The following is a 26347-nucleotide window of genomic DNA, read 5'->3' on the forward strand; positions in this document are numbered from 1 at the left end:
GTGCAGCAGTGGAAATTGAAAGGATAAGAAGGATGCATCCGTCTGTTCTTCCCTATCATCTGGTACATGCTGTGCCCTGATCTCCTGATCTGCAAGTGGTATTCATTCACTGTGTGCCCTTCACCACCATGTTCATCACGTTTCCAACTCGTGTATTGATCACACTGTGGCCCTTGACAGTGGAACTGGTGTGTCACTTAATTCCATTGGCACGGCACACTATGTGATTAAGGGGAGATGGACAGACTATGTGCTATTATGCACAAATTATAATGGAATTTTAAGGTGTTATGAATTTTGTTCTGTAAACTTAATAATAATAAAAGATACAGGGTGTTTTCATATGCCTACACATTGTCTTTGTTTATTTTAATTTTTTCACATTAATGATATGAAAACCACAAAATTTTCATATTTCCTCTTCACTGCCCTACAGTGATATCCAGAGCAGTAATATTCCTCCACATCTTGAAGAGAATTATGATTAATTTATTTAATGGATTCATGTAAACGTTGACATTTAAAATTAGTAAGAATTTTGGAAATCTATTTGTGGTTGAACTCACAGACAGTAAGATCAAATATTTTGGTCAAGGAATTCTGTCAGGATACATACAAGACTATACATCATGGTAGAGAGGAAAAGAGAGTTACATAGCTGCCCTGTATTGTGTACTAAATCTTAAGAGGTTCATTCAAAAAAATGAGAAAATTTTTGAGGATGAGCAAGCTGTCTGATGGCACATAGCTAACTTGATTATGTAGTATGTGTGTTCTGTTAAAACTTTGCCTTCAAAGTACAGAGTTCTCTAAACTATTTTTACATCCTAGGCTGGTCTATAGATATATTTCATTGTTTTCCCAAATTTAATCGATTGAGTCAAACATTATTATCATGGCAGGTTATATTCCATTCTCACCTACACCAATGTGATGTAAAATCAAGTGGCATGCCGTGGTATATGAAAAATTATTGTCTCACTAATTTTATTTTACCTTCCATATTCTGTATTTGAGCAGGAAGAATGATATATAGTCAGGAAGATTAAATAGATTTAGGTTATCTCCTTGTATGCTAAGGTTGCCTACTGCTTCTGTTGCAGGAATTTTATGATTTGGTGTCTGAACTGTTCAAAATCACAATAACTTAATACTTTTTCTGGATACTCTAGGCAACTATACTAATTATTGGTTTTTATTGGATGCCGTTTCCTTTGTTAATGTAATAATTTTGCAATATTATTTGGCCAAAGGACCACAGAATGCCAGTGGAAATGCAAACAGAATGCAATAGTTTGATAAACTTAATAAACATAGGTCAGTGTGAATTTGTAAAATGATGAAGTTCTATGCAGAATTATTAAAATCTGTATATTACTGAAATGATCACTTGCAGACCTTTCCAAAAGTGCCAGGAACAATATTATATGTGTATTTTTAACCTTTATACAGACAGCAGGAGCACTGTCAACTGAATTTGCATCTCATAGCAGGAACCAACACCATTGCCTACTGCATAATGAAGAATCAGAATAACAATAAGTTACCTTGTCAGATGAATTTTTTTTTATTTTCGAACTATATAGAGCAACTAATTTTATCATTAACAATTCAGTAGCTACTTAACAGATTTGTTACACGAGATCATTTTTAATTGTGAGGTTTGAGCGCATATGTTGATAATTCTATGCCTATTTTCAAATGCATGAAACATTCCCTATGACAAGGACGACAGACTTTGTGTTAGCCAGTATATTCATGTTTTTAGTAAAAAAAAATGCATCCTAAACTTGCCGTAGTTAACACTGATATTCTTCTAATTTGTTTGATAATTTTCAGATCACTATAAGACATTACATTTGATAAAATATCCAAAGAATTCCCCTACAAAGCTGTTTCATAAAAATGTGTGAGGGAGAAAGTCTGATTGGATTAAATTTATATGGGAAGCCAGGTTTTTAGGAAGATGCAATAGATGCTGTTAATATATTGAGATAGGCTTTAAGATAAAGAAAAGATTATGTGCTAAAATAATTACCCAATTTTTGAGTTATAACATTTTAATAAGCAGTACTTTTCCAGCTATGAACCATGCAACAGACAGATCACTTACAAAAATAGAATGAGATTATCAAATAACTTACAACATGTTTTTCATTTACAGAACTCTTTTTCCCCTGCAAAATTTATTGAAGCTTTAAAACAGCAGGGCAATTTGCCTTCTCTCACTTCACACTGAACCAGGAAAAGTTCGTCCTGAAGCAAAATTGGTCCAGAATCCACAGAGCATCATGTATCCCAGCTAGTATTCATAATGTCACAGAGATGATACCCATATATCCTAAGAAAAGATTGCTCAATGAACCCATCATATTTGTGAACAAAGAGAAGACTGGCAGGAGGTGTACTGATTTAATCCAAAAATCATTTAATTTCAGCTGATTTTCTGTTGACTTTAATGGAATTTGGATTTATTTTCTCTGGGAAGGCATACATGTAGAAGGTCCCAAGTATGAAACTTCCCAGTGAACACATTTTCATGTAAGCTATGTGGAACTCTAGCTGCATTTGGAAGGTTAAGTTTATGTTGTTAGTATCACTTATCCTTCTACATTATTCTGTATGGTAACAGTGAAAGCCCTGCACAGTGCATGACATGTTTGTATTAATCTGCTAATGTGTGAAATAGTATATTCATATCTAACTACTTTACATTCTCTGCTTTTGTTGCTCCTTTTCAAATGCTTAGAAGTATGGTACAGGAGATGAAAGCTTCAGGTTCAAATACTTTTAAAATAAATCTATATTTATGCTAAAACATCTATGTTTCCAGTCAAGCAATGTTTGGACTTGCTACATACCACTAATTTTGTGCTGCCTCTCAAGAGATAATCATCCTGGGAGCTATTATCCCTGTGACAGAATTGTCTGCATGTTCTGTACAACACTATAGGGCAATATAATGTCTGATAGAGATATTTTACAACAACTGACAAAATGTGTTGGCTGCAAAACTATGCTGAGCATTATGTGTAACTGCTTAAAAAATCTCAAACTTTTACATGGATTATGGTACGAATATTACTGAGGGTATGTGATAATCAGGAATGATCATGATGATAGCATGGTCTAAAAAGATAATGAATTACATTGAACTTCAAAAAGTATTTTAGACTTCATTTAATTTCAGGGGATAATGATATTAATCATTCATTCAAAGCAATCTGATAAATTCCCATTGATGACAATGGGAAACGTTTTGCATCCCATTGTAATTATTTCTGGAATACAAGTCTATGTTTTTGACATTATTTGTGGATTTTTATCACCATTTGTTTTCTAAATCAAAAAGCTTCCAGATTCACTGTTGGGAAGAAGTACCTCAGTATATAAGAACATGAATAGACTGTAGTAATAAGTTGATTATTATTTCCTCAGTTGTAGATAGGGATCCTAAAGCTGAATAGAGTGCTCTGTAATCAAAAAGGAATAGTATTAAATATGTAAATCACAGATCATACACTCTGATATTGAAGGTAAAGAGGCATAAAATAAAATAACAAAGTTGATACTATATGTATTGTCTATTTATTCATTTGTGATTGATGGGTAGAGAACAAAGAATTTCCTACTAAAAAATGCTTATGTACCTACATGTAGTGACTCTGAAATCTGTACCTTGAGGACAAAGAAAGGTCACCAATCTCTCCAACTCCTAGTTCTTTGTCAAAAATGGACACAGTTAATGAGGTTTGTTTGGTACAGCACAAATTCTCAGACACAGATAGAGATCCTTTCAATGGAAACAAATTTGTTTGGCTTTACCAGGTTACTTAGCGATTAATAATAGCCTTGAGATGCAGGTCAGAAAGGTCATCGTCCCCGCTTGCCAACACAATCTAAAATGTGCCGCTGCTCCGGCTCTGCAGGCTTTGAGGCCCCAGAATGCTATGCATAAAGTAAAACAGGCTATTTTCCAACTTCTTTTTTCATATTAATAAGCAATTTTCAAGAGAAGGGTGGCAAAATGGGGGCCATGCCACTCTAAGTAATTCATTTATTTTGCAATTTAATCTTATGTTGGAAAAAAATTACACTGCTGCAAAAGCATAGCATGGTGATTTTTAAACGTCAGTGTGCTTCATAAGTAACCTTGTATGAAATATTGTATTAGCAGCCTTTAACAGTAAACTGCAATGAAAACTATTTTCTGAGGTTCAAAAATACCTATGCATTTTTTCTGATCTGTGTTTCTTTTTAATTCTATTTTTCTTTTACAGTTAAAATAAAATGTTTAATTACTTAATACTTTACTTATTTTTATTGATAAAATCTTGAAAGATAGCATGAATCAAATAAAAGTTCTACACTGCAACTTGTATTTAAGAATGTGATATCATAATGTTCATATTTATAAAGCAATTATTGCTCTTTCATATGTTTTGATGAACTAATTTAATGATAATTAAAATATTAAGAGTAAGTCTGAGTCACAGTCTTAAAAAACACTGTTGGGAGCAATATGACTTTTCCATGGGATTATTCATATCAGCAAACTTACCCATGTGCATATCTTGACACAATTTGACCCATGTCCTCACAGTGTCTTATTTGGTACTCATTGAAACAACTGAGACTATAATGTGGACCTCTCTAAATAATCTGTTTTGCAGGAATATTTGAATCATCCAGATATGGGAATGATATTTTTTCTTTTTATTTTATCATATATACACATAATAAAAACCATAAAGACTAGAATTTACTCACCTAATTAACTTTTTAACAATCTCAATGCTTGACTGAATATGCTTGGTGTCTTTGGCACACAGGTTAATTTGAACTAGCCATTTTGTAATAACAAAAATAACAAATGTTAATCAAACTAACCTTTTTTACCTGGGTCTAAAAATTCTATACACGTGCACTGTGCACAATAGCACAGAATTTTGTTTCTTATAGAACATTAATTCACTCTACTGTTCGCATAATTTATGGGAAGCCTGGCTCTGTGAAAAAAAAAAATTGAGGAGGAAATCTATGCCCATTTTCTGTTCATATTTTCCTCTAAACATTCAGTTGAAATAATGAGGTTTTTTCCATTCTTTGAAATCTGGTATTAGATATTGTTCCATATTTCTTTTATGATGAAAAGGTTTTCTGCACAGACTCACACATTTAGATGACTCTCTGTGTGTTTGCACACCTCTATTGTGCAGTGCAGTGCTTCATGAAGCAGTTCAATTCGTGGTCCTTGTGGTGGCCTCTACAGCTCTCATCAAACCAGAGCAGAAATGACCTGTGCAAGAAGTCCAATGCCACAGATGCTCCTCCTAAGGACAATATGTGCATGAAAGATTCCCATCCAGTTTTCCTCTGTGCCTACTTTCTCAACCCTACAAAGGACTCAAAGATCCAGGAGTGAACATCATCTCTTATCCCATGTCTGTTATCCTCTCTCATTCCATAAAATCTCCTCTGTCTGCAGGTCAGGAGGTGTTACAAGGTAGTAGCTGAAACATAAGTGAACAACCTTTATTTATATTGTAAAAGCTTCCAGTTAGAGAAATTCAAAAGAAAATGACACTTAAAGGCAAATAAAAGGACTTACATGAATAGTATTATGTCAAGCTGTTAGCAATATGAACCTATATACTGGTCCTACTTTTTATCACTTTAGTCCTGTTTCTTCATAGTTATATCCATATAGTAACCTGCAGCTGTGGAGCGGAAAGAACAGTAATGTTACATTCCAGTGCTGTCAGTATACTGCTAATATACAAGAACAAAACACTGGGAAGCTGTGAAAGGGTTAAAGTAAAATAGAACACTAGCACTTTTTTTTTTGTTATAATATAGTTAGCAGCCTTATTTTATTACAGGTGTGAACTTCAAGAGTATGCAGAAATGAGGGAAAATGAAGAGAAAATGAAAGACCTAGAAAAGAAAGAAAAGAAAAAGAGATACGAAGCCCGAAAGATGCATTACCTCCTTAGCACTGAGCAGGTTGGTAGACCTGTCCCTGACAGCTCATGCAAACCACTTGGGCCCCCAGCCTGACAGAGATAAACTAGCAGGCTGAATGGGACATGACTTGTTGAAAAGATATCACAAAGACACTACTTCGAGTTCAATTTAGTGCTTTTCTATAGGCAAGAGCAGGTACCATGACTATTCTGTGACAGTAGCTCATAGAGGCAGCATCAGCACTGCTGGCAGAAAGAGTCCAAGTCAGCAGTTTGATCTGCCACTGTGATAACACAACATGAAGGGCATAACCTCGCTTTAAAAACTCATTTTGACTGGCTTATTGTTGTGTTGCTGCACTTGTCAAGAACTAACAAGTTATTAAGCTGAGAAGGGATTTCATTTTTTTCCCCCCTTTTTAATTGAGCTAATGCTTGGGTTGGTGCAGTGTTCTGCTTGTTTTTAGGACAGATTGTAAATGTGGGTTTTCAGCTAAAGCTTTTCTTAGAACTTCCTGAATCAGCTTATTTAGCATGATTGTTTTCACTAAAAAATGCCTCATAAATTTAAAATATTTATTATTAATTTGTTTTGTATCAATATTACTTGTATAATATTCCAAGCTTCTTATGCAAGCTGCTTTAAAAAGACAGGTAAATATGCCTGTGGATATATCTTATAGGAATTTGATATGATTGGTAAAGCTTATAGGTTTGCTTTTTTTTTAGTCCCCTCTCGTAAACTTTCATAAAAAAATAAGAGGATTTTGCCTCCATAAGTGTTTGGTGTCTGATTGTTCTTTATACAGATATGGAATTATTGTGAAATATTAGTATGAACTAAATGCTTGCTTTTTGTAAGTTGTCAATTATAATCTGTGTTTAAGAACTGCTAATCCTAAAGAATGCAGGAAAAATACCATTACACATAATCACAAAATATTTAATCTTCCCTTCTGTTTGGCAATTATTTGTGATATATCCTGTAGATAGAAATGTAGATTGATTAACTGGATATCAGTTATGAAAACTTGATGTGTTAATTATGTTTAAGCAATTATTTTAAAACATAGTATAATGTAAGTAAAATGGCATAAAAAGTTTTCTCAGTAACGATTTGACAAGGAAGCTAGTTAATGACTGAAATTAGCTCACTATAATTTATTTTTACATGTGTAGATCTAGGATATTAAGAATAATCTGCACGGTATTTTATATTCTCTTAAACTGTAGAAAATTAGGAATCCTTTTGAACAGTGCATTTTATATAAACACATGCATAAACATTAATATACGTACCTGGAGTACAAAAATTGTCCAGTTGGAGACATTGAGTGTCTTGTGGTCTAGTAAGATTTTAGTAAGCTCAGTTCACCTCTGATGATACAGGCTTAGCAGGCTGTAACACTTTTTAAGGAATGGCAAGTAGTTCCTCATTTCAGCCATGGAGGACTGCTGGTAGAGGGCAGCAGTAACTGTTATGTTCTGCTGAATTTGGGTTACTAATTTTACACAACTACAATTTAGCTAGCAGAAAAAAAAAAAAAAAAAAAAAAAAAAGAGCTTAGTTTTGCCTGCTGAGATGGTTGGCAAATACTGAGCCCACAAAAGTTTTTCTGAGCTCCAAGAGCTGTCTTCTCTTGCAGGTAGTATTTCAAAACATAAATAAATGTAAATCCATGCAAACCCTACAGACAGCTTGAAAACCAGCAAAGATATATTTGAAGTTAACTACTTACTGCAAAGTCTGTATTCCACAACTCGACACAGTCATAGGATTTGCTATCTTGCTAAGATACAGGACAAATTATGTCCATGAAGAATTTACTGGTTTGATGCTCTGTGTGTGACATTTTACTCTCTAAATGTCTGGTCTTCTGATCTGACTACAGCTACATCTTGCTGTTTTCAAAGAACAGTTAATTGGATTACTGAACAAGGATCATTTATCTTTCAGTAGAAACAGGCAGCAAAAGTCAACACTTTTGAGTGAGTTAAGAAAACATATCATTTGTAAGCAGGGCACATAGCAAATGAAAAGAGGACATTGATGAGCTGGATTTATTGTAGAGTCATGCATTACCTAAGGCCCAGTAAGTTGTAGAGATGACCTGCCAAAGTTTGGTTCTCCTCCTCTTTCTGCCATATCCAGTGAGGTTCAGCTATGGCGGCATTAAGGCTGCAGGTGTTCAGACAGATTATATGGACAGCATTGAAAAAAATCTGTATTTGCAATAATAGTTTCAAATATATCCTATAGTTCGAAATATTTTTGTTTTAATACAGGCAAAAAGGGTGAGAAAAGGGTGTTGACTTATTGACAGTAAAGAATTAACGAGTTGCTGCTCCTCAATTTTTGTTAAGAAAGGCATTTCAATTTTCGTTTTCTCTTCTGAGCTGAAGCCCACAACAACATCTCAGAAGTATGTCTATATATCATTATATCTATATCTGTGTCTTTATCTATGTCTATATCTTTATCTATATACAAGGTGTGCTGATTCCTAATTCTAACATTGTTTTACTTTCAAGAAGTATAGCTGAAAAATGTGAGTACCAGGAATGTGCGGGGTTGTCTGGTATGGATGTAATAGCATGACCTATGATTCATTTAGTGTTTTGTCCTTTTCATGAATTAACTTGCTATTCAAACATTTATTTATTTCATGAACTGTTACTTTATAAAAAAAGACCACTTTCTGGTTTCTTCATGCAAGAGATTCCAATGTAAAATGCAACAAGAAATAAATCTATGAGGTGGCAACTTTGGGACTTCCAAACCAAATTCAATTTTAAAAATAGGATTGTCTGTATTTCAGGTTTTAAATTTTTTATATAACACAATCCTTTCTTATGTGTTTTTTACCTTATCAGGCTGATAAATTTTGACTTTATGATGAACATTAAAAAAAATATATGTTTAACAAGTCTTTTTATTTGTTAAGAATATTTCTTATAATTTCCTATTGGTAACACTATTTGTTTTCACCATTTGACCTGTTTTATCATGAACTGAATTGTGATTTCTTATTGAGACATGAAATTTACAATAATTAAGCTTTTCTCCTTACTCCAGGATCACAGTATACTATTTCCACTACAGTGGTAATAATTTTTTTTCCCCAAATTGTCATTAACAAATAATCTAATTATTAAATGTGGTTTTCCATATTTTTTACATTATAAACATGTTTACCTATGCAGATTATTATTCTATATCCCTGTAGTTCCTCTTTCTGTATTAACAACCTTCGTTATAATTGAATAGGTTCTTACTTCTGCTCTTGTCATATTTTCAAGGCCAACATTTGTAGTAAGGGTCATTCCTTGCCAAGTGCTGACAAATGACCTTTAAAGTCAACGACGGAGAAGAGCACTGAATACATTCATGGCACTTTGCAGAAATGGCCATGCAATGTCTGAAGAGCCCACTTGTGTTGAAATATGTGGTTGCATGATTCCTGTCATTGGTATTTCCAGCCTTTCAAGAAATTTTTTAGTTGGTCTTGTCGTACAATGGTGATGAGAGTCAGGAGTATGACAGTCTAAATCCAGTATTGAGCTAGAATGCAGACCTGTGTTGTTTTAAGTATCTGCTGACTAAGCAAGCAGCAATGCTGAGGTGATTCTGTGAGGAGGAGCAGGTGCATCAGCACCTGCAAGTCCACAGTGAGACGGGGAGAAGAAGCCAGTGGTGAAATACAGAGGAGAAGTGGTGTCCTGTAAAATACTGAGTTCAGAAGAAGAGCCCTATGGAAACAGTGTTCCAAGTGTCACAGCTGAAAAGGCCTTCTGCTATTACACTTTCTCCTGTCACTGAGGAGAGGATTGGAGAATCAACAGAGCAACAGATTTTTCCCCTTTATAGTGTATAGCAAACAGTACTGGCTGAGATAAAAGAGAATTTTAATTCTCTTTTCTCTATTTCTTGTGTTTCTAAACTGATAAACACAATAATTTTTGTCAGAAAAAAATAAACGTACAACTAGTCCAGGAAGCCAAATTTCTTTTGATCTGCAAAGTCTTGAGAGCTTTGTCACACAACTGCAGAACATACTTGTACATTGTTACTAGTGGGATATTGTACATGCATCACTTAAGCTTATCATTGCTGTGGCTGGTGGACTGAGTCACAGCCTCATTTCTAAACCTGGACCTCCTGCTCTGTGATAAATCATGGTGAGAGTAGATGAGCTAATACTGTTCCTCTGTTCTATGGGAGCTTGTGTTCTCTCTGAATGCTTTATTTATTGACACCTTAGAAAAATTAATCATGCTGTTATGTGTGTATGTCTACTCTTGACTTTCTTATGGCATCTTAGCCCCTGACTAATTAGAAGACCTGACTGAGGCAGACTGAAGTCTCCTCTGCCAAGCATTTGACAGTGGCCAGCAGCATGGCCTAGGGTAGAGGAATAAAACGGAGCGATGGGGCAATGTAATAACTGTCAAGAATACTCTCTCAGTTTCCAGCAAACTTGAAGGACTTGTAGTCCTTAGATGTACAACTTTCTATTTTTGTAATGTTTAGATGTTAATTTTTTGACTACATATTCCTTCAATTCCCACCTTTCTTAATACCCAGAGAAGGAATAACCTGGACAAGGGTGAGTTAAGAGATCTGGCACTAACACTAGCTCTCAATTTGTGCTCCCTTGCAAGACCAGGTTCACTCATTCTCCTTGCAGTGTTGTTTTGCTCATGCATGCTCATTTCATGGCTTTGCAGTCTGTGATATTCTGTCACAGGATGCAACTGCAAAGTGCCTTATTCTTTCTCCACAATTTCATCTGGTTCTGGGGATTGCCTCTGCCACTCCAAGCAACACTGAAGCCCATCACTTTTCAGCCCTCTTTTGCAAGGGACAGTTTTTCCTAATGTCCTTGGACAGTTTGTGAACAGATACTTCTCATAAGATCCTGGTAATTTAGAACTGCAAGGGAAGAACAAAGTCCATGTGTAGTAATAGGCCCTTTCCATTGTAGAAGTTTTAGAAACTATAATATTCCTTTTAGTAGCAGGACACAAGTTCTCTTGGATCACAGCAGGTAAGTTTTCAGTGCCTGCTTGAGTGTGTCACCATCTCTGTTGAGTCAAGGCTAATGCACTTAGGTATGTGGCTGATACTGGCCCACATGTTATAGCTGGAGCTATAAAATAAGAAAGTACTTTGAATGGAAGTAGTCTTGACTGAGATAATCCTTTCCAGAGAGACATAAACATGTGAGAAAGTAACCGTTCAATAGATTACCCCTATAGAAAACATTTTTAAAAAGGCCAAAACCCCCACCTTAAGAATAATGCTCTGTAAGGAGGAAGGATATATTTGCTATGAGTTACTCTCAAGTGAGTAACAATGAAAAGTTCTGGCAGCAACAAGAACAAAGTTTTTCCATTTCTAATCTCTGTGTATCTCCATAAGCAATTCCATTTTAGGTTAATAGGAACCATTTAGCAAATTTCTCTGGATTCTACATTAGGGCTTTTGAATATAAAGGAAGTAAAAATCACTTTTGTTTCTAAGAACAATTTCATTTTGATTTTCTGTATTTATTGTAGATCTCAAAATATCACTTCTATAAATTGTTTCCATATTTATTTAGCATTTTTCCATATTTATTTTGTATTTGTCAGTACCTAGAGTAAAATATTTTAAATTCAAATTATATTCTATGCTAAAGTATTCTTTAATTGAATTTTTCCTGTCCACAGAGCAGAGATGGCAATTTATAAACATTACACTGACTGCCTTTGTCCCCTTTTTACATTACTGGAAATCAAGAGTTAATTCTGTTGAAGTTAGTGCACTTATTCGGGTCTAAATGTCTAATGTTCTAAGTGAGAAAGAAAAAAGGCCACAAAATCCTTCCTGGAGTAGGTTAATGAATATTCAGGAGACACAACTGATTAATATGCTTCTAACCTAATGTGCTGTCCTGTAAGAACTTGAAAAACAATTGGTCTAAAATGACACTGTTTGACATCCACTCTGTCTCTGGACAGCTGGCAGTTTTATTCTTATAAAGGTGAAGACTCAGTGGATAAAGCCCTAGCCTTTGATCTTCAGATCCACAGTTTAAGAGACAAGGCTGCAAGTTTGGTCATTTGAGCTTAGTCCCGAGTGAACAGTCCACATCACAAAATGATTATACATAATTTGTTGCTATTGGCAGTGTCTGTTCAGGAAAGGCCAAGGACTGAGCTAGCATGAAGAATGAATTAGCTCTTACCTTTTACATTTTATTTCCTCCCTCTTTACTGTAGTAATTTTATTATCCTGTCTCTAAAACATTCAGGGAATGAAATTATCATTCATTGTAAGTACTAATACTTCCTGAAGATGAACTAAAATAGTCAAATTTTTTTATATTCTAGGTGCCCCAATCAACGAACATCCCCACCTATCCATGGGTGTTTAATGTCCACTCATCATTTCTCTGCCAAGTAGTCAGATGTTTCTGAGTACTTTCCAAAGCTTGTACTGTAAAAAATCCTATTTAAATTAAAGAGGACAGAGTGAGCTTTCTTAGTTCTCAGTCAGGCTGCAGCTACATTTAAATTGCACTTCTATGTGAAGCTTCGTGCTGCAGCGTTCTGTTTTTAGAAAATATTATTTCCAAAGGGTTCACAATTTACATTAGAAAATATTATTTTGAAAGGGTTCACAATTTACATTACAGCCTTCTGACCGTACTTGTGACAGGCATATTTGATCAGCAAGCTTTCCTCGTGTATTCACTTCCCATTGGAAGACAGATGTATGTCTATTCACAGGTATTCACTCTAGGAAAATCATTCCAATCTTGTGCCTCATGGGGCACTGTCCACACCATCTCAGTTCACTTGGAAGGAATTTCAGTTCATGTTGCTTAATGTTCCTGTCAGAAAGAAGGACAAAGTAAGGTAAACTGAAAGAAGCCCATAACTGAGCTATTTGTGATTCTAAAAGACATTGTACCTGAATGCCAGCTCTAAATTCCAAAAATGACCTTTAAGTGATTTGCACACACAATCAAAAATCTCTAGTTTTCTTAGAATCTGAGTCCAGCTCTTGCCTTTTGGGGTAACTAACCTTTAGGACACAGAACTATAATTCTGCTACTCAACACAATATCATAGTGATGTAAAAAAGAGGGAAAGAACTGAAAGCCAAAATATATCTCCAGAATCCATCTGGTGCACATACTGCCAAAATAATTTAGTAACAAAATATACATAGATTTTCCAGTTTTGCTTATATTCTTTTCAATCAGACATTTTTATTCTCTAGGAAATAGTAGTTATCTCCCTAGGGAGGACAAGTACAGTCAAAGCCAAAACTAAGATTGTGAGCACAGTGATCTTCATGCCCAGAAATGGGTAACTGTGGTTAGAGGATGGAGGAAGTGCTATCTGCTGATACCATAACCTATTTCCTATGCAAAATGCATGGATGTGAACTATTTCAGGTGTATTTCTTCCCAGTGCCAGGGAACAGTACTTCCCTCCCATTCACTCTTCTCTTGAGTCTCAGCCTGGCACAAATGGTAAGTGAAAGTATTTCCAACAGAAATCAGTAAGTTCTCCTTTTGTCCCACTTGTTAGGAAACAAGATACTCACTTCCTATTCCTTAAATGTCAGTGAATGAACTTTTAAGCATTATCTGTGACAGTATTGTAAACTCTATTTTTCCTAAAGGCTGTCAGCTATAAAATAATTTCAAGGTTTTTCGATAACTGGTTAACTGTTCAAAGAAAGCAGAGTTTACAGAAAAAAATCATCTCTCATTATAAAGAGCTTAACACACAATAAAATGTAATGTCTGAGTGCTATTTTCTGATTGATCTTATGCTAGCTTAGTTTTTAAAGGTATATCCTTGTAGACATGGCAATATCTCTGACTTTCTTTTAAATAGCTTGTTACTAGCCATATCACACAAAGCTTGATATTATAGCATAGCGACATCTCTGTATCTACCATGTATTATAGCATTGAGCATTTCAGCCTTAGTCATTTAAAAATCCACTAGCTAGAAGGACCCTGCACTTAAACTGTCCTTTTCACCATCTGAATTGCATAATCCCTATTTGTGTGGATTTTTTCTAGGCAACAAACTTCATGCTCAATTCCTGTGGGTAGGATTAATGGCAGAGTTTAAAGGACAAGCTGTGTGATCTATCAAAAGGTGTGCATGCTGAGATCTTAGAAAAACATGACCACATTTTGTGTATTACTGTCAGTTGGGGTGGCAAATGGGTTGGATTTCTGCAGGGTCAGAAAACCAGTAAGAATGAGTTAAAAATTGAATGCTGGCTGTGTGTATGATATGGTAAAAATATTTAAGAAAGAATCTATACTGCAAGGAACTCACAATGTAGCATAACATGAGCTAAATAGTTCACAAAGCCACATTCAGAAACAGTGGAACTCTACTGACATTCTTGAAATAGTTACTGCTATAAATTTGGTTGATGCATAGTAGTCCATCTGGTATTTAACCAAGTTGGTGAGCTATGGCCTTGCACAGGTAATTTTTTTTCTCCTGTTATGTTAGGAGAAGTACATGCTAAGTAAGAGATAATTGCATAAGAGAGAGGTTGGGAATGGCATGGGAGAAGTCATGAAGATAAAATACCATGCATGTCTCAACAGCAAACCTTCCTGTTGATTAAGAAGTGGCACTGATGGTATCCTTGCTTTAATGAGACTTCAAGATGAGTGATGCACACACCAGTTCTGTTGTTTTTCAGCTCTTAGGCAACAGAATAGTATAATGGTAAAGCTCTTCCATTAACTTGCATGGTTTTTTCAATATTCAATGTTTTTGTTCAGTATCTAATATGTACTGTTAATTTGGGAATTGTGTCTGTCTTGCAAGGGACATGTTGTACACTCTACATCTCCCTCTATCTATTTTTGCTTTGCTTTCAGCTTTTCTACTTCAACAATCTTTTAGTAAAATCTTCATCTTTGGGATTTTTTTTTCTGATTATCTCACTCTTTTCTACTAATTTCTGACTACCTATACTAATCTGACTTAGCATGGTTCTGTTCCCTCATTATTCTTTCCCTGTACAATACTATGACTGTTCGTTAAACCTTCCCCTCATTGTTTATTAGTCTGATTGCAGACTGCTTTGTTAAGCATTCTGCCACATTCTGAGTTTTTACTCATTATCTAATCCTATAGGTTTACTACAATTGTTTAATAAATCTGTCAGCATATGTCTGTAAAGGAATACTCACGTGTAAGCACAAAACAACAGACATAAGGCACAAGGAAAAGCAATGAAATGTTACATTGTTTTGGTTGCACCTATGCAATTTTTAGGAGTAAAACAATTCTCTATGTAGCAATTATATCCTTGACAAAGGAAATCTCCAAACTTTGATTTCCATCTCTACCTGTTAAAAAGAGCTTCTCCTCTCTTCTGATATGTTGTTGCAGATAACTTCTGATGTTACAAATTCAAAGATTCTAAGTGGTATAACTATAAGGACTTTTCTCAATCCAGTTAGAAAATAAGTGAATCTCAAGTAGATTTCTTGTACAAAAGTATTGTTTTCCATTATGACAATGACAATGGATGGAATTTTAATTTTAAAGATATAAGTAATATCACATATGTAGGTATGTGTTTTAATGCTCTGGAAACTTCTCACAAGATAAGAAGTTTTAGCCTCAAAATAGCTCTATAAAGGAAGGAAATACTGTCTGTGTATTTACAGGCAGTTATTGAAACAGAGAAGAATAAATTCACCTTCAGAGATTAATTTCAGACTAAGGTCTTTAATTCCCACTTACTCAAGGTGATTATAGAAGCAGTCTTCTTTTCAGAGATTCTTATAATTTGTATATTATCCCATATTCAGCCTAGCACTTATTAAAGAGAAAATGATAGCAGTAATGAAATTTGCTGTTCCTAGTTTTAAAATAAACTCATTCAGCAATTAAGTTGTATTTTTCTTCTTGTTTTGAAATCAGAAGTCAAATGAGAAGACACTAAGAGAACTTTGAATATGCTGTCCCTATGTTGTGTCTTCATCATAAGAGTATTGTTTCCCATGCCATCACTCACTCATTCAAGTTATTATCCCTGATCTAGTCAAGTCATCAAGAGCCTGTGTTAGAATTAGATTTGACAGAGTAAGCCTCAGTCAGAGAGACAATCAATGAAAGGTGGATGCATTTTTTGGAATGCCTCTGCATCTGCTGGGCTGCTGTGTTTTGGATATTGTGCCACAATGTTTCATACAGTAAACTAATATTATGTTTCTCTTTTGTCTTGGTGCCTAAATGCCCAAGAAGATGGTACCTTTTTGGCCACTCGATTACAGTGTTGTTTCTTACTATTGAACTTAGTGCTTTGCCTATTTAGAGGTTAGTTTTATGGTCTGTGGCCAGGATACTGGACTTGAATATTTCCTTAACACCTCATTGTATAGTCCATAAAATTGCTGCTTGGTTTACTTATACAAGTGCATTTAAACTGTGATTGCACTATTATTTTGATATCAAGCAAACATTTCACAGATGAAAAGGACTGAACCAAGCTTTGCAGTCTGAAGGCAGAATAACAATAATTAATGTTTCTATTACTCTGTTTAAACAGAATATATATTAAGCAGAAGACAGGTAATTAATCCCAGTTGAAAGAAAATACACTACTCATCACTCATAAATGAGTCCTTCAGTCTCTCCATAAAAGCGGTATCTCTTTTATGGATAAGGTAGAAAAGAAAGGTAAAATATCTTAGGTGCAATAACAGATTAGATCCTCTGGTTCTTATTTAGATGAAATTCCTGAGAGTATATTTTTCAGGGATTAGAGGATCAGGCCTGAGGAATAGCATCAGCTCAATGAGAACTAAACCTACGTTTATAAAGCAGGATGATGTTTTTCCTATTGTCAGGCATGGTAAATGTTTTATCTCAAACCAGAATGTTAAACCATGCTATTTTTTTTTTTCAACATCTGCATAAAATTTACAATGCATTTCTTAATTGTTAACACAAAACTCTGTTCACATTATTAAAAAAATTGCGGATTGTTACTAGTACAATACATTCTATTATAGCTTAAATATTTTGATGTTTGGAATTTGAGTTCATGGACATAGTCATACTTGTTGCTAGAACAATATTTACAGATTTTTTAATACATGTTCTTTCTAAAATAAATGGCATATTAAATCTTGTCCTTTTATTTTCACTAAACACAAAGCATTCTGAAGGTCTGTAAAAAGCTAGTTATTTAGAAGTTTAAAGTTCCTTCTCTTTTACAGACATGTTTGCAGTATTATATAAACACTTATTTCCTTGTGAATCATTAATGTTTTAAAGGTGTTTCTTTTCCCTCGTAGAGAAACTATATCTGGGGATTAACAGGATTGTTCACTGGAATTCATGTGGAAGCATAACTGCAGTAGCTGAGAAATGATCATGTTTCCTTTTAGTTCTCAGCAAGAGTAATTGAATGTTGAATATCTTACTAAACGCTGGACTGTGACAGTGTGTTAACACTCCGACTATCTCCTAACAGCAGGGCAATTATTTGCTGAGTGGGATTTTTATAAATCCCCTGGCAGTAGTATGTCCTGATAATTATGATGAAGTGCACTGGTCAGTGTTGATTCAGCAATCCCATCTCTAGCAAATATTTCATTCACAGCTCTCCTTCATGCTTTTACTTTTATAGCTTTTAAAGATCTCTTACCTCTCCTCTCAGCTTGCTTAGGTTTTTTTTACAAATTACAATGGAGCAGGAAAGGATTTTCAAGTTAAGTCTCTATTTTGTTGAAGTATTTTCTTTCTCATTTAACTCCTCATTAAAAGACCAGAGTGAGAAAGTAGCACTATATTTAGGTTCTTACTATGACAACCACTTGCACAAGCTTCCTCCTTCAGAGCTGTTTCTATCAAGATTAAATGACTGTTAAATAAAACATTTATATTCATGATATATGTTGATTATTTTAGTCTTTCAGAGTTCACAAGAAAAAGTAATTAAAATAGAACATATCTTTATTATTGCTTAGTTAAGTTACAATAAAAATATGTAAATATATCAGAATACACTTTGTATTGGTTTAATGCTTGCAATTTATCTTCAGCTCAACTTTTTCAATTTTTAATTTTCCATGTCTGTTATTATTTGCAGCACAATAGCTTTGCTGTATCTTAGAACATATTTAGTTTGCAATTTTTTACATAGGCTTTAAAAACTCAGCCAAGAAGTAGGAAAGAAGACTAAGAAATAATTAATTAGTAAATAAAAATTGCAGAATCTTAACTGCTCACGATTTATTATACCACTTGGGATCACCTATCTTTTCCGAGGAACTCTCCATTTTAGTCAGCCCAGCCTTGTCTTTCCCTTTCTACCAGCACCTTTTTCCTTCCTTTCTTCCTTCCTTTCTATTTCTTTTGCTGCTACCTTACTTCACAGCTTAGCTTTCAAGGCAAATCCTTAATAATTTTCTTCTTTATTCTGGAAAAAAAATCATTTTAGACAGAAAGAAAGTAACTCATTCTCTCTGCATTGAAATAATAAACAGGAAAAGACAAAAATGGATATGTTTTAGCATTGCGTAAATACAGCATTAGTGGTGGAAGGAATTCAGACTATAAAATCCCCAAATATTTTCCTTACTAATGCCTACTAAATTAATATTTGTTTCCTTATGATTTTTTCTTCCTTTATATTTGACCATTAATTATAAAGATAAGAAAATGATTGGGAGGAAACTAAATGATCGAGTGCTAGAAATGCAAAATGATTCAAAATATTAATGTATTGCTAAGGATGACTGGGTAACAAATGGTACATTTGCTAGTATGCTTGACCTGACACAATTAATATTCCAGGTCATGCTTGGGTTTCCATGATGGAAGGTCTGAGGCAGAGAATTCTAGAGGAAAATATATCTATTGTATAACTCATTTCTCTCTCTCACTTTTTTTCTTTTTTTTCTTTTTTCTTTTCCCCGAAGAGTCAGAACCATAGTCTTAAAAAAATATATCTCTGCTTTCACACCTCATTTGCCATATTCACCACTGGGCCACTGTTCACCAGAAGGGCCTGATGTAAGGAGGTCAGTAAGAAGCTATTAGCAGAGTCCCCTCCTGAGATTTCTTTGGTCTTATTGAGGTGGAAGTTAGCATGACAGTACTGCAAATAACTCAGTTGTAAGTTTTTTAACAGTTAGCACAGATTTCCCCATAGTGTTTGTCACTTTAGAAAATTGTTCCTGCAAATGAGGTCCTGAAAGCTGGCTTTGACAGAGTCCCTTCTTAGTGTTGAAGAGCACGGGCACAGAAAAATGTGTCATTCTCCCTACAGACCAGAGGTACATTTTTGTAATCTATGGTAATATTTTGTAGCATTACATATTTTCTTATGGACTAAAGGTGGGGAAAATATTGAAATCATTGTATAGGGTAATATCTAAGACACATACTTTTCTACCACTGAAGAAAGAGTATTAAGTATAATGGTTTTGTAGTTGAGAGAATATTTTATTAAAGTACAGAAAAATTTGAAATAATCAATTTAGTACATTGTATTTGCCTCAAGAAGATATACAAATGTATTAAGTACCAAAGGCTTTGATCCCCTAAATTCTTAGATTTCTGTAGACTGTCAGCTCTCTGCAGAGGACAGAGTGGATGGGTATTCATCACCACGTTTCACAGTGCAAGAAATTCCAAAAATAAGACTAAAACTTGCAGAGATATTTTTACAAAGTAATGGAAGCAATTTTTCCAGTGTTTGATCTAAACTAGAAAGTAGAATCAAATTCATCCTCTTGTCCCTCCTACCAAACTTTACCAATTTTAAATCTAGGCCTAACGTTATTAAATTCATTGGGGAATTTAGAGTAAATTAGTATTAATTTTATCTGTCTAGATACTAATTCTGTTGTTGCTCTGTTATGTGTCTTGTTGAGTACTTGAACATATATAATTAAAATGTAAAGTAATTAACAAGGATTGCTTGAAAAATCATTATTTAAATATGTACTTTGTAATCAATTTTGACCCAGATCATACAAAGAGGTTCATGTGTGGAAGAAGCAAAAACTTCTAAAGACACCAGCTGGCCTCTCTAAACTACAAATCCATTTTCATAGTTGATATAATATCTGTATGCATTTAACCTGAGAGTATATAAAAAAAGAGCAACAAAAGATGACTCTTTGTTAAGACACCTTTTCAGCAATAATAATTCCAAAGACACTGAATCAATGGATTTCCACATTTATTATGACTAATTTTAGTTTCATTAAAAGTGCTAAAAGCCAATTTTATTAGTGCTCCTGGAGATATTCAGTAGTGTTTCACAGTGTTTGAACCCTTTATGAACTATAGTTTTTTATTACTGCCAAACATTTAATCAAAGAAGCACAAAATAGAATATACACGGTATTTTAACAGAGATTGCAAAATGCAGTTTCAGAAAGCCATTTTACTCCTGGAGACACTTACAATATTTCTCAGTGAGACTAAAAGAAGTGCCTAGACAGAACATTGATTTAAAGTTATTCTTGCATTTAATTCTTCAGAAGAAGAACATTTAAATTATTTCAGATATTGTATTTTTACACTTTGGAGCAACAAAACCCAAACCCCAAACCTGTGCCATGCAGATTGAAATAATCTAATACTTTAAAGGTTTTTTTTTTCAATATTAAAAAAAAAAAAAAAAAAAAAAAAAAAAAAAAAAAAAAATTCCTCCTCAATTTGCTTTTCAGCATTTTTAAAATTTTTAAATTTTTTTTAAAGAAAAGCCTTAAAAAGGGGTGTAAATTTTATCAAGATTTTCTTACTTATCAGGGTTTTCTTCTGATCAACAAATCCATGCCTGCCAACTTTAGAGAGTTGTTATTATGCTGTAATGTTTCCTTCCAGATCACCCTGATTATCAGTGATGAGCATGGAGATGTTTCTCTTCTGGATAATATTTAAGTTTTCGGTGCCATTGTCACTTTCTATGAAATATGTGTTTCACAGTTATACCATGAGGGCAGTATCTCTCCCCCTAGCTGGGAACCTCTGCAGGCTTGTGGCATGTCTAGAACACAATCTCCACAGCTGAGTATGGATGGTCTAGGAAGGGGTGCAAAAATGAAGCAACAACACAATGAGCAGTTCAGTGAAATATGTAAAAAAAGGTAGTTGCAGGCTATTACTTTTCTATTGACTGTCATCAACATAGTGAAGGCAAAAAATGAATTGGTCTTAATGTAAGCAGATCCAAAGCCTGTGGTAGGACTAATGAGTGAAAAGTTATAATGACCATGGCATGGAGATGATTTGTGTATCTCCAGCAAGAGATCTAATTTGCATTAATCTAATGCATTCCATTTGTATGGAATTTGTATTGACTGTGGCATTTTATATTTCAGAGAACTTGTGTAAAAGGTATCTGGTGTAACTGCATTCAGTAATTGTGGGAGAGTGCAATAAATTCCAAGATAACACATGGAATTTGTCTTTATGTAGCACTTACAGGTCACCAAGCGTTCACAGGCAAAACTCTACTGGGCTGTTAAGAAAATTACAATATAACAATGATGAAGTACTAAGAAAATAATAACAGCATGAGGAGAATCTGTAACTTGATATTTATATGCCAGACCTGCAGAACAAAAGATTAAGTTGCTGCTGGACTTTACAGATCATAGAGATGGACCTGGAATTTCACATTCACTCCAGTGATTCTGCTTGCCTGCTGTTTGAAGCATGGATCCCTGCCATTCTAATTTGGCATCCTGAAGAGCTGAAGGAACAATCAGTGGTTGTTTGGCATACATATGTTTCTGCCACTTATCTCTATTCATGTCCTCTTTCCCACTGTACATTTTGCCCATTTGTGAAATAGTTTGTAGGTTTTGCACTAAGAGGGGAAGAAATAAAAGAGGACTAAAATAAATTGTCATTAGACCCAAATAACTTAGAGATGAAGAATGTAGCCTTTAAAATTTTGAATAGCCCAATACTATTTTGAATAAGCTAGCCTCTCTGAATAATTTTGTCTATTAGACACTATGTTTTATATGTGCCTTATTTAATTGTTTTGACACAAGAAACTGGAACTTCCCAGTAGGAAATGTTAATGAAAAGTGCATTAGAGCTCATTTGGGAGAGTTCTGTCCTCTCAGCTCTGAGAGTTTAATACTTTATTAAGAAGCTGATGCCTTACAGTTTTCTCCTGGGTCCTCAATAGTGTTCCAAAGCAGAAATACAAAATTTTAAACATTTACACTTTTCCTTAACTTTCTTTGCATCTTGAAACCAATTTCTTTTCCTACTACTTATTCAAGGCTTATTAGTAATTAGAATTATGATAAAAGCAAAGAACAATATATTTTAACTGAGCAAGTCTGCTTTAAAAGTTTTAGTAACTAAAGCAACTCGGTACCTTTAAATTTATTTTTATGTATTTTGATCATGTTATCTATATTATAGTAAACTTAATGGCTTTGTGCAATATGGAAAAGGAATTCTCATATTTAACAGTTTGCAATTAATTCAGTAAACTCACATATGTCTATTTGGGAATTGTTTACATACAACTGAAAAAATTCCTACATACATAGGTATAATTTGAGAACAGTCTGTCACATAATTTTGACTTGCCAGATATTCTCAGATTGTTAATGATGTAGATTACTAAAACAGAATTTAAAATGTGTGTTTTATATTGTAATTGTTATATCACACCAGTCATACAATTAGTTATGTAGAAAAAAAAGAAATACCAAATTCAGTGATGAAGGAACCTTTTTGTTTTAGTCACAATTTAAAAATCATTGTGCTAAATTTTTGTTTTTCACATGTTTTATGCTATTAAGATTGAATACATTGTAATAGTATTCAGGAATTTATTGAGGCCATTTTGTTGGGAAAAAAGCTATTATTGGGTTTTGGTATTCCATAAATTCTCTTCCATTTCTCCTAAACCAATGACTGTTTTACTTTTTTAAAGTGCAGCAGGTGCCACTGTCAGATTTTGTTCCTAGTGTATGTAGAAATTTAAATGAGTTGAAGTCAAAGATAATCCCATTTTCTGCTCAGATTCCAGGCATCTACAATTCACCATTCAGAAAATCCCCAGATCCAATGGAGCTGCTGCTACGGAAGTCAAAGCCACTGACCCACAAAAAGCAGCAAGTGAAGAGTCCCCTTGCTGATGAGCTCTATGACTGGCCAACTTGTAAAAAGCCTCCAGCTTTCGTCACAGCACTGCCTGTGCTACCTGCTGACAGACAGAAACCTCAGGTAACATCTTCCAGTGACTCTGAGGCAGCTTTTGCTCACATATTTTATCATAGATTGTCACACAATATCTTGAGTTCTATCACCAGGTCTGAAAATCCTCTTTGTGAATTTTTTTTTCAGAGTATAAATCTAGTGCTTGTATTGAAGATATAAAATCTTTCACACAGATTTGACTTAAAGAAAAAGAAATCTAAGAACATAAGAACAGGGAAATATTCTTTATATGTTGTTTTTATCCTTTGGGAAGAAAAGTGTAATTTATGACATTTCAAAGGTATGACCTGATATAATTGAATATCAATATTACAATTCATTAGAGCTAGACTTCTTAATTTCCAGTCTTAAATCATTAAAAAAAAAAAAAAAGGAGAAATGAAAGGTGATAGGAAAACTTAAGCAGTTGTGATGACTTTGTCCTCAGTCTGCAATTGTTTGCCATATGAAGACTAAGGCATCCTCTCAGTTCAGAATAGTTCCTGTTCTCTTGTGTCCACTAGGTGTGTGTTAGCTTTAATAATAAAGATTTCTACATATTGTGCTCCATCACAGCCAAGTTTCCCATTCTTAACTGTCATGGTCTCAATTTTAACTTCAGTCGATGTCTCACATATCTTGCAGGTAGATTTTTTTCTTTTCTGTGAAGTAATGATCATCTGTGAGATAACACATCAAAGTGAATGTCTCACAGGATGGCAAAACAGCTTTTGTCACCTTATTATCAAAACCTGCTGGGAATGTGGCCAATATATACAGCAGAAAAACTTTTGAGACCTTTGTTTTCCTACCTAATGACAATATGATGACATGTAGCTTTTGTCAGTAGGTGCCTTATACAATTACTTTTGGGACAGAAATATTCTGTCTTTCCCTCTATTCTGAAGGATTTTTCAGTTTGCCCAATGTACTGAATCTTCTGTTTAGTTCACACATACACTTTCCATGCTGGTTTCAGTTTGAGTGACATAACATCTTCAGAACATCTGGCACTTTTCCTTTTTGTACTCCATTCTATATTTCAATTCCCTTATCTGTATCTTGCTTAGAAAGAAAATGCTTTCAAATGAGTCCTTCTTAGCAACTTTCAGTGAAACTATCACGTATTTGCAGAAATGTAACAACTTGAGCAATAAGCAATGTATATATATATATATATCTTTTTAATGGTGTTTTACTCCTCTGAATCAATATTGTTCTCTACAACTCTGAAAGGAGGCTGTAAGCCAGGTAGGGGTAGGGGTTGGTCTCTTTTCCCAGGCAACCAGTCACAGGACAAGAGGATGTAACATCAAACTGTGCCAGGGAAGGTTCAGGCTGGACATCAGGATGAATTTTTTCACTGAAAGGGTGGTCAGGCATTAGAACAGGCTGACCAAGGCTAGTGGAGTCACCATCCCCAGAAATGTTCAAAAAACGAGTGCACATGGCACTCAGTGCTATGGTTTAGTTGACAAGGTGGTGTTTGGTCAAAGATTGGACTCAGTGATCTTGGAGGTCTTTTCCAACGTTTATGATTCTATGATTGTAAGGTGCAGGCCTGTGAGAATACCTCTGGAGAAGCAGAGGTGAGCCCACTGCTTATAACAGTAACAATCAACTTCAGGACTGTTCTCCACCTTTTGTCCTTCCTTCCCTCCTGTTCTCCCTACCTTGACTGCTTGATCTTCCTCATAGAATGACCTCATTGACTCACAGTAGAATTGAGACAAAGTGTGAGCCAACAAACAGTTTGGGTGATCAGGGAGTTTGTAGTTAACATAAACACGACATTACAGCTTTACCTTCTGGGACCAAGGGGGCTATGACAGTCCTTGAGCAGGATGTGACTGGTTGCATTGTCTCTTAGGAAAGAGGAAAGATTTTGCCTTGTGGACATGGTACAGGACTCAGGCTTTTAAATAAATAGGCAACTCACAGTTCTTTCATTGTTAAGCTGCTCTTGCAAAACTGCTTTACTGTACACAAAGTATCTTACAAGCTTCTCTTGGTTTTGGAATATTTTATAGACCTTTCTCAGTTCAGACACACGCACAGCAGTCATGCACAAATAGCCTTTTAGAACAAACCAGAAGAGTTCTGTTTATTTTCTGCACCTCAAAGAGGGAATTTACTATATAATACTTTAATCCTTTCAGCACCCTGGGATCTACACTGTGGGGTAAATTTTCAAAGCACAGCGCGTGGATTTAGCTGCCCAACTCTTATTGATGTTAATGGGAGTCACACGGCTAAATCCCTGCACAACACTTTGACAATTTAGGGTTGTATGTCTAAGAAAAGGACACTGGTTTGAGCTGATGAAACAGCTGGAAATGAAAACCCATCAGAACACATCATCCTGAAAGTTGTCTGGTGTGACAATAAGAAATTTAATTACTAGATATACTTGTGTCCTAGTTCTTTGTGGTAAAACTTTTTTGCAACCAAGCGTCTTTTTCCAATATGTCTGGTTCACTGTGAGCCACTTGTTACCTTCTTTCAGGTTTTATTTGCCCGTAGGTTTGGATATTTTATATCAGGATGTCAATTATATATGTTTAAAAGAATTAAAACCAACTATTTTTCAGTTTTCTCTTAGGGAAATGGGTTTTTAGCATTTAATAGGTAAGCTCTGTGTGTGTAAGATAGAATATTTAAAAAGAAAGGTTTTAATGATGCTTTTACATCAATTAGATCTATCATTTTTATTACTGAGTTAACTAGAATTATAGTTTGATAGAAACACAGATAATGCTAAAATTAGTAATTTGTTCATTAAAAGGCATTAATAACAGAATACGCATTACCATTTAGATTTTTTGCATGCTGTTATCTGTTGTGGAATGGGGACAGTGAAGAATGCATAATTTCATGCAGATCGTATTTTTTATCATGAGTTTCTGATGGTATGATGAAGTAGCAAGAATGCTGATCTGCTAACCTTTATTTGGCTAAACCAAATAAAGTTGGTATCAAGATTTATGCAACTCAGTACAAATTCCAAACAAAGAGCTGGAGCTGTGTGAGTTTCCTTCAGAGTAAAAATTGTTTCCCTTCCTTCCTTCCTTTCCCAGCCTGAACTCCCCAGGAAGATTTCCATTTTGAAGCAGGATGCCTGAAATTCTTGCAAGCATTGTCTA

General features: G+C 34.6%; 1 protein-coding gene across 1 annotated transcript in view; it reads left to right on the top strand.

Moving 5' to 3' along the window:
- Nucleotides 1-26347, top strand: part of SPATA17 (spermatogenesis associated 17) — a gene marked incomplete at its 5' end in the record, with an annotated part of 86102 nt that overhangs the window by 28501 nt on the left and 31254 nt on the right. Inside the window, 2 exon segments of the mRNA XM_083858256.1 lie at nucleotides 5883-6006; nucleotides 23028-23231. Coding sequence (XP_083714382.1) covers nucleotides 5883-6006; nucleotides 23028-23231 — 328 coding nt within the window.

The sequence above is a fragment of the Zosterops lateralis genome (genome assembly GCF_965231275.1).
Source record: "Zosterops lateralis genome assembly, chromosome: 3".
NCBI classification, from domain to species: Eukaryota; Metazoa; Chordata; class Aves; order Passeriformes; family Zosteropidae; genus Zosterops; species Zosterops lateralis.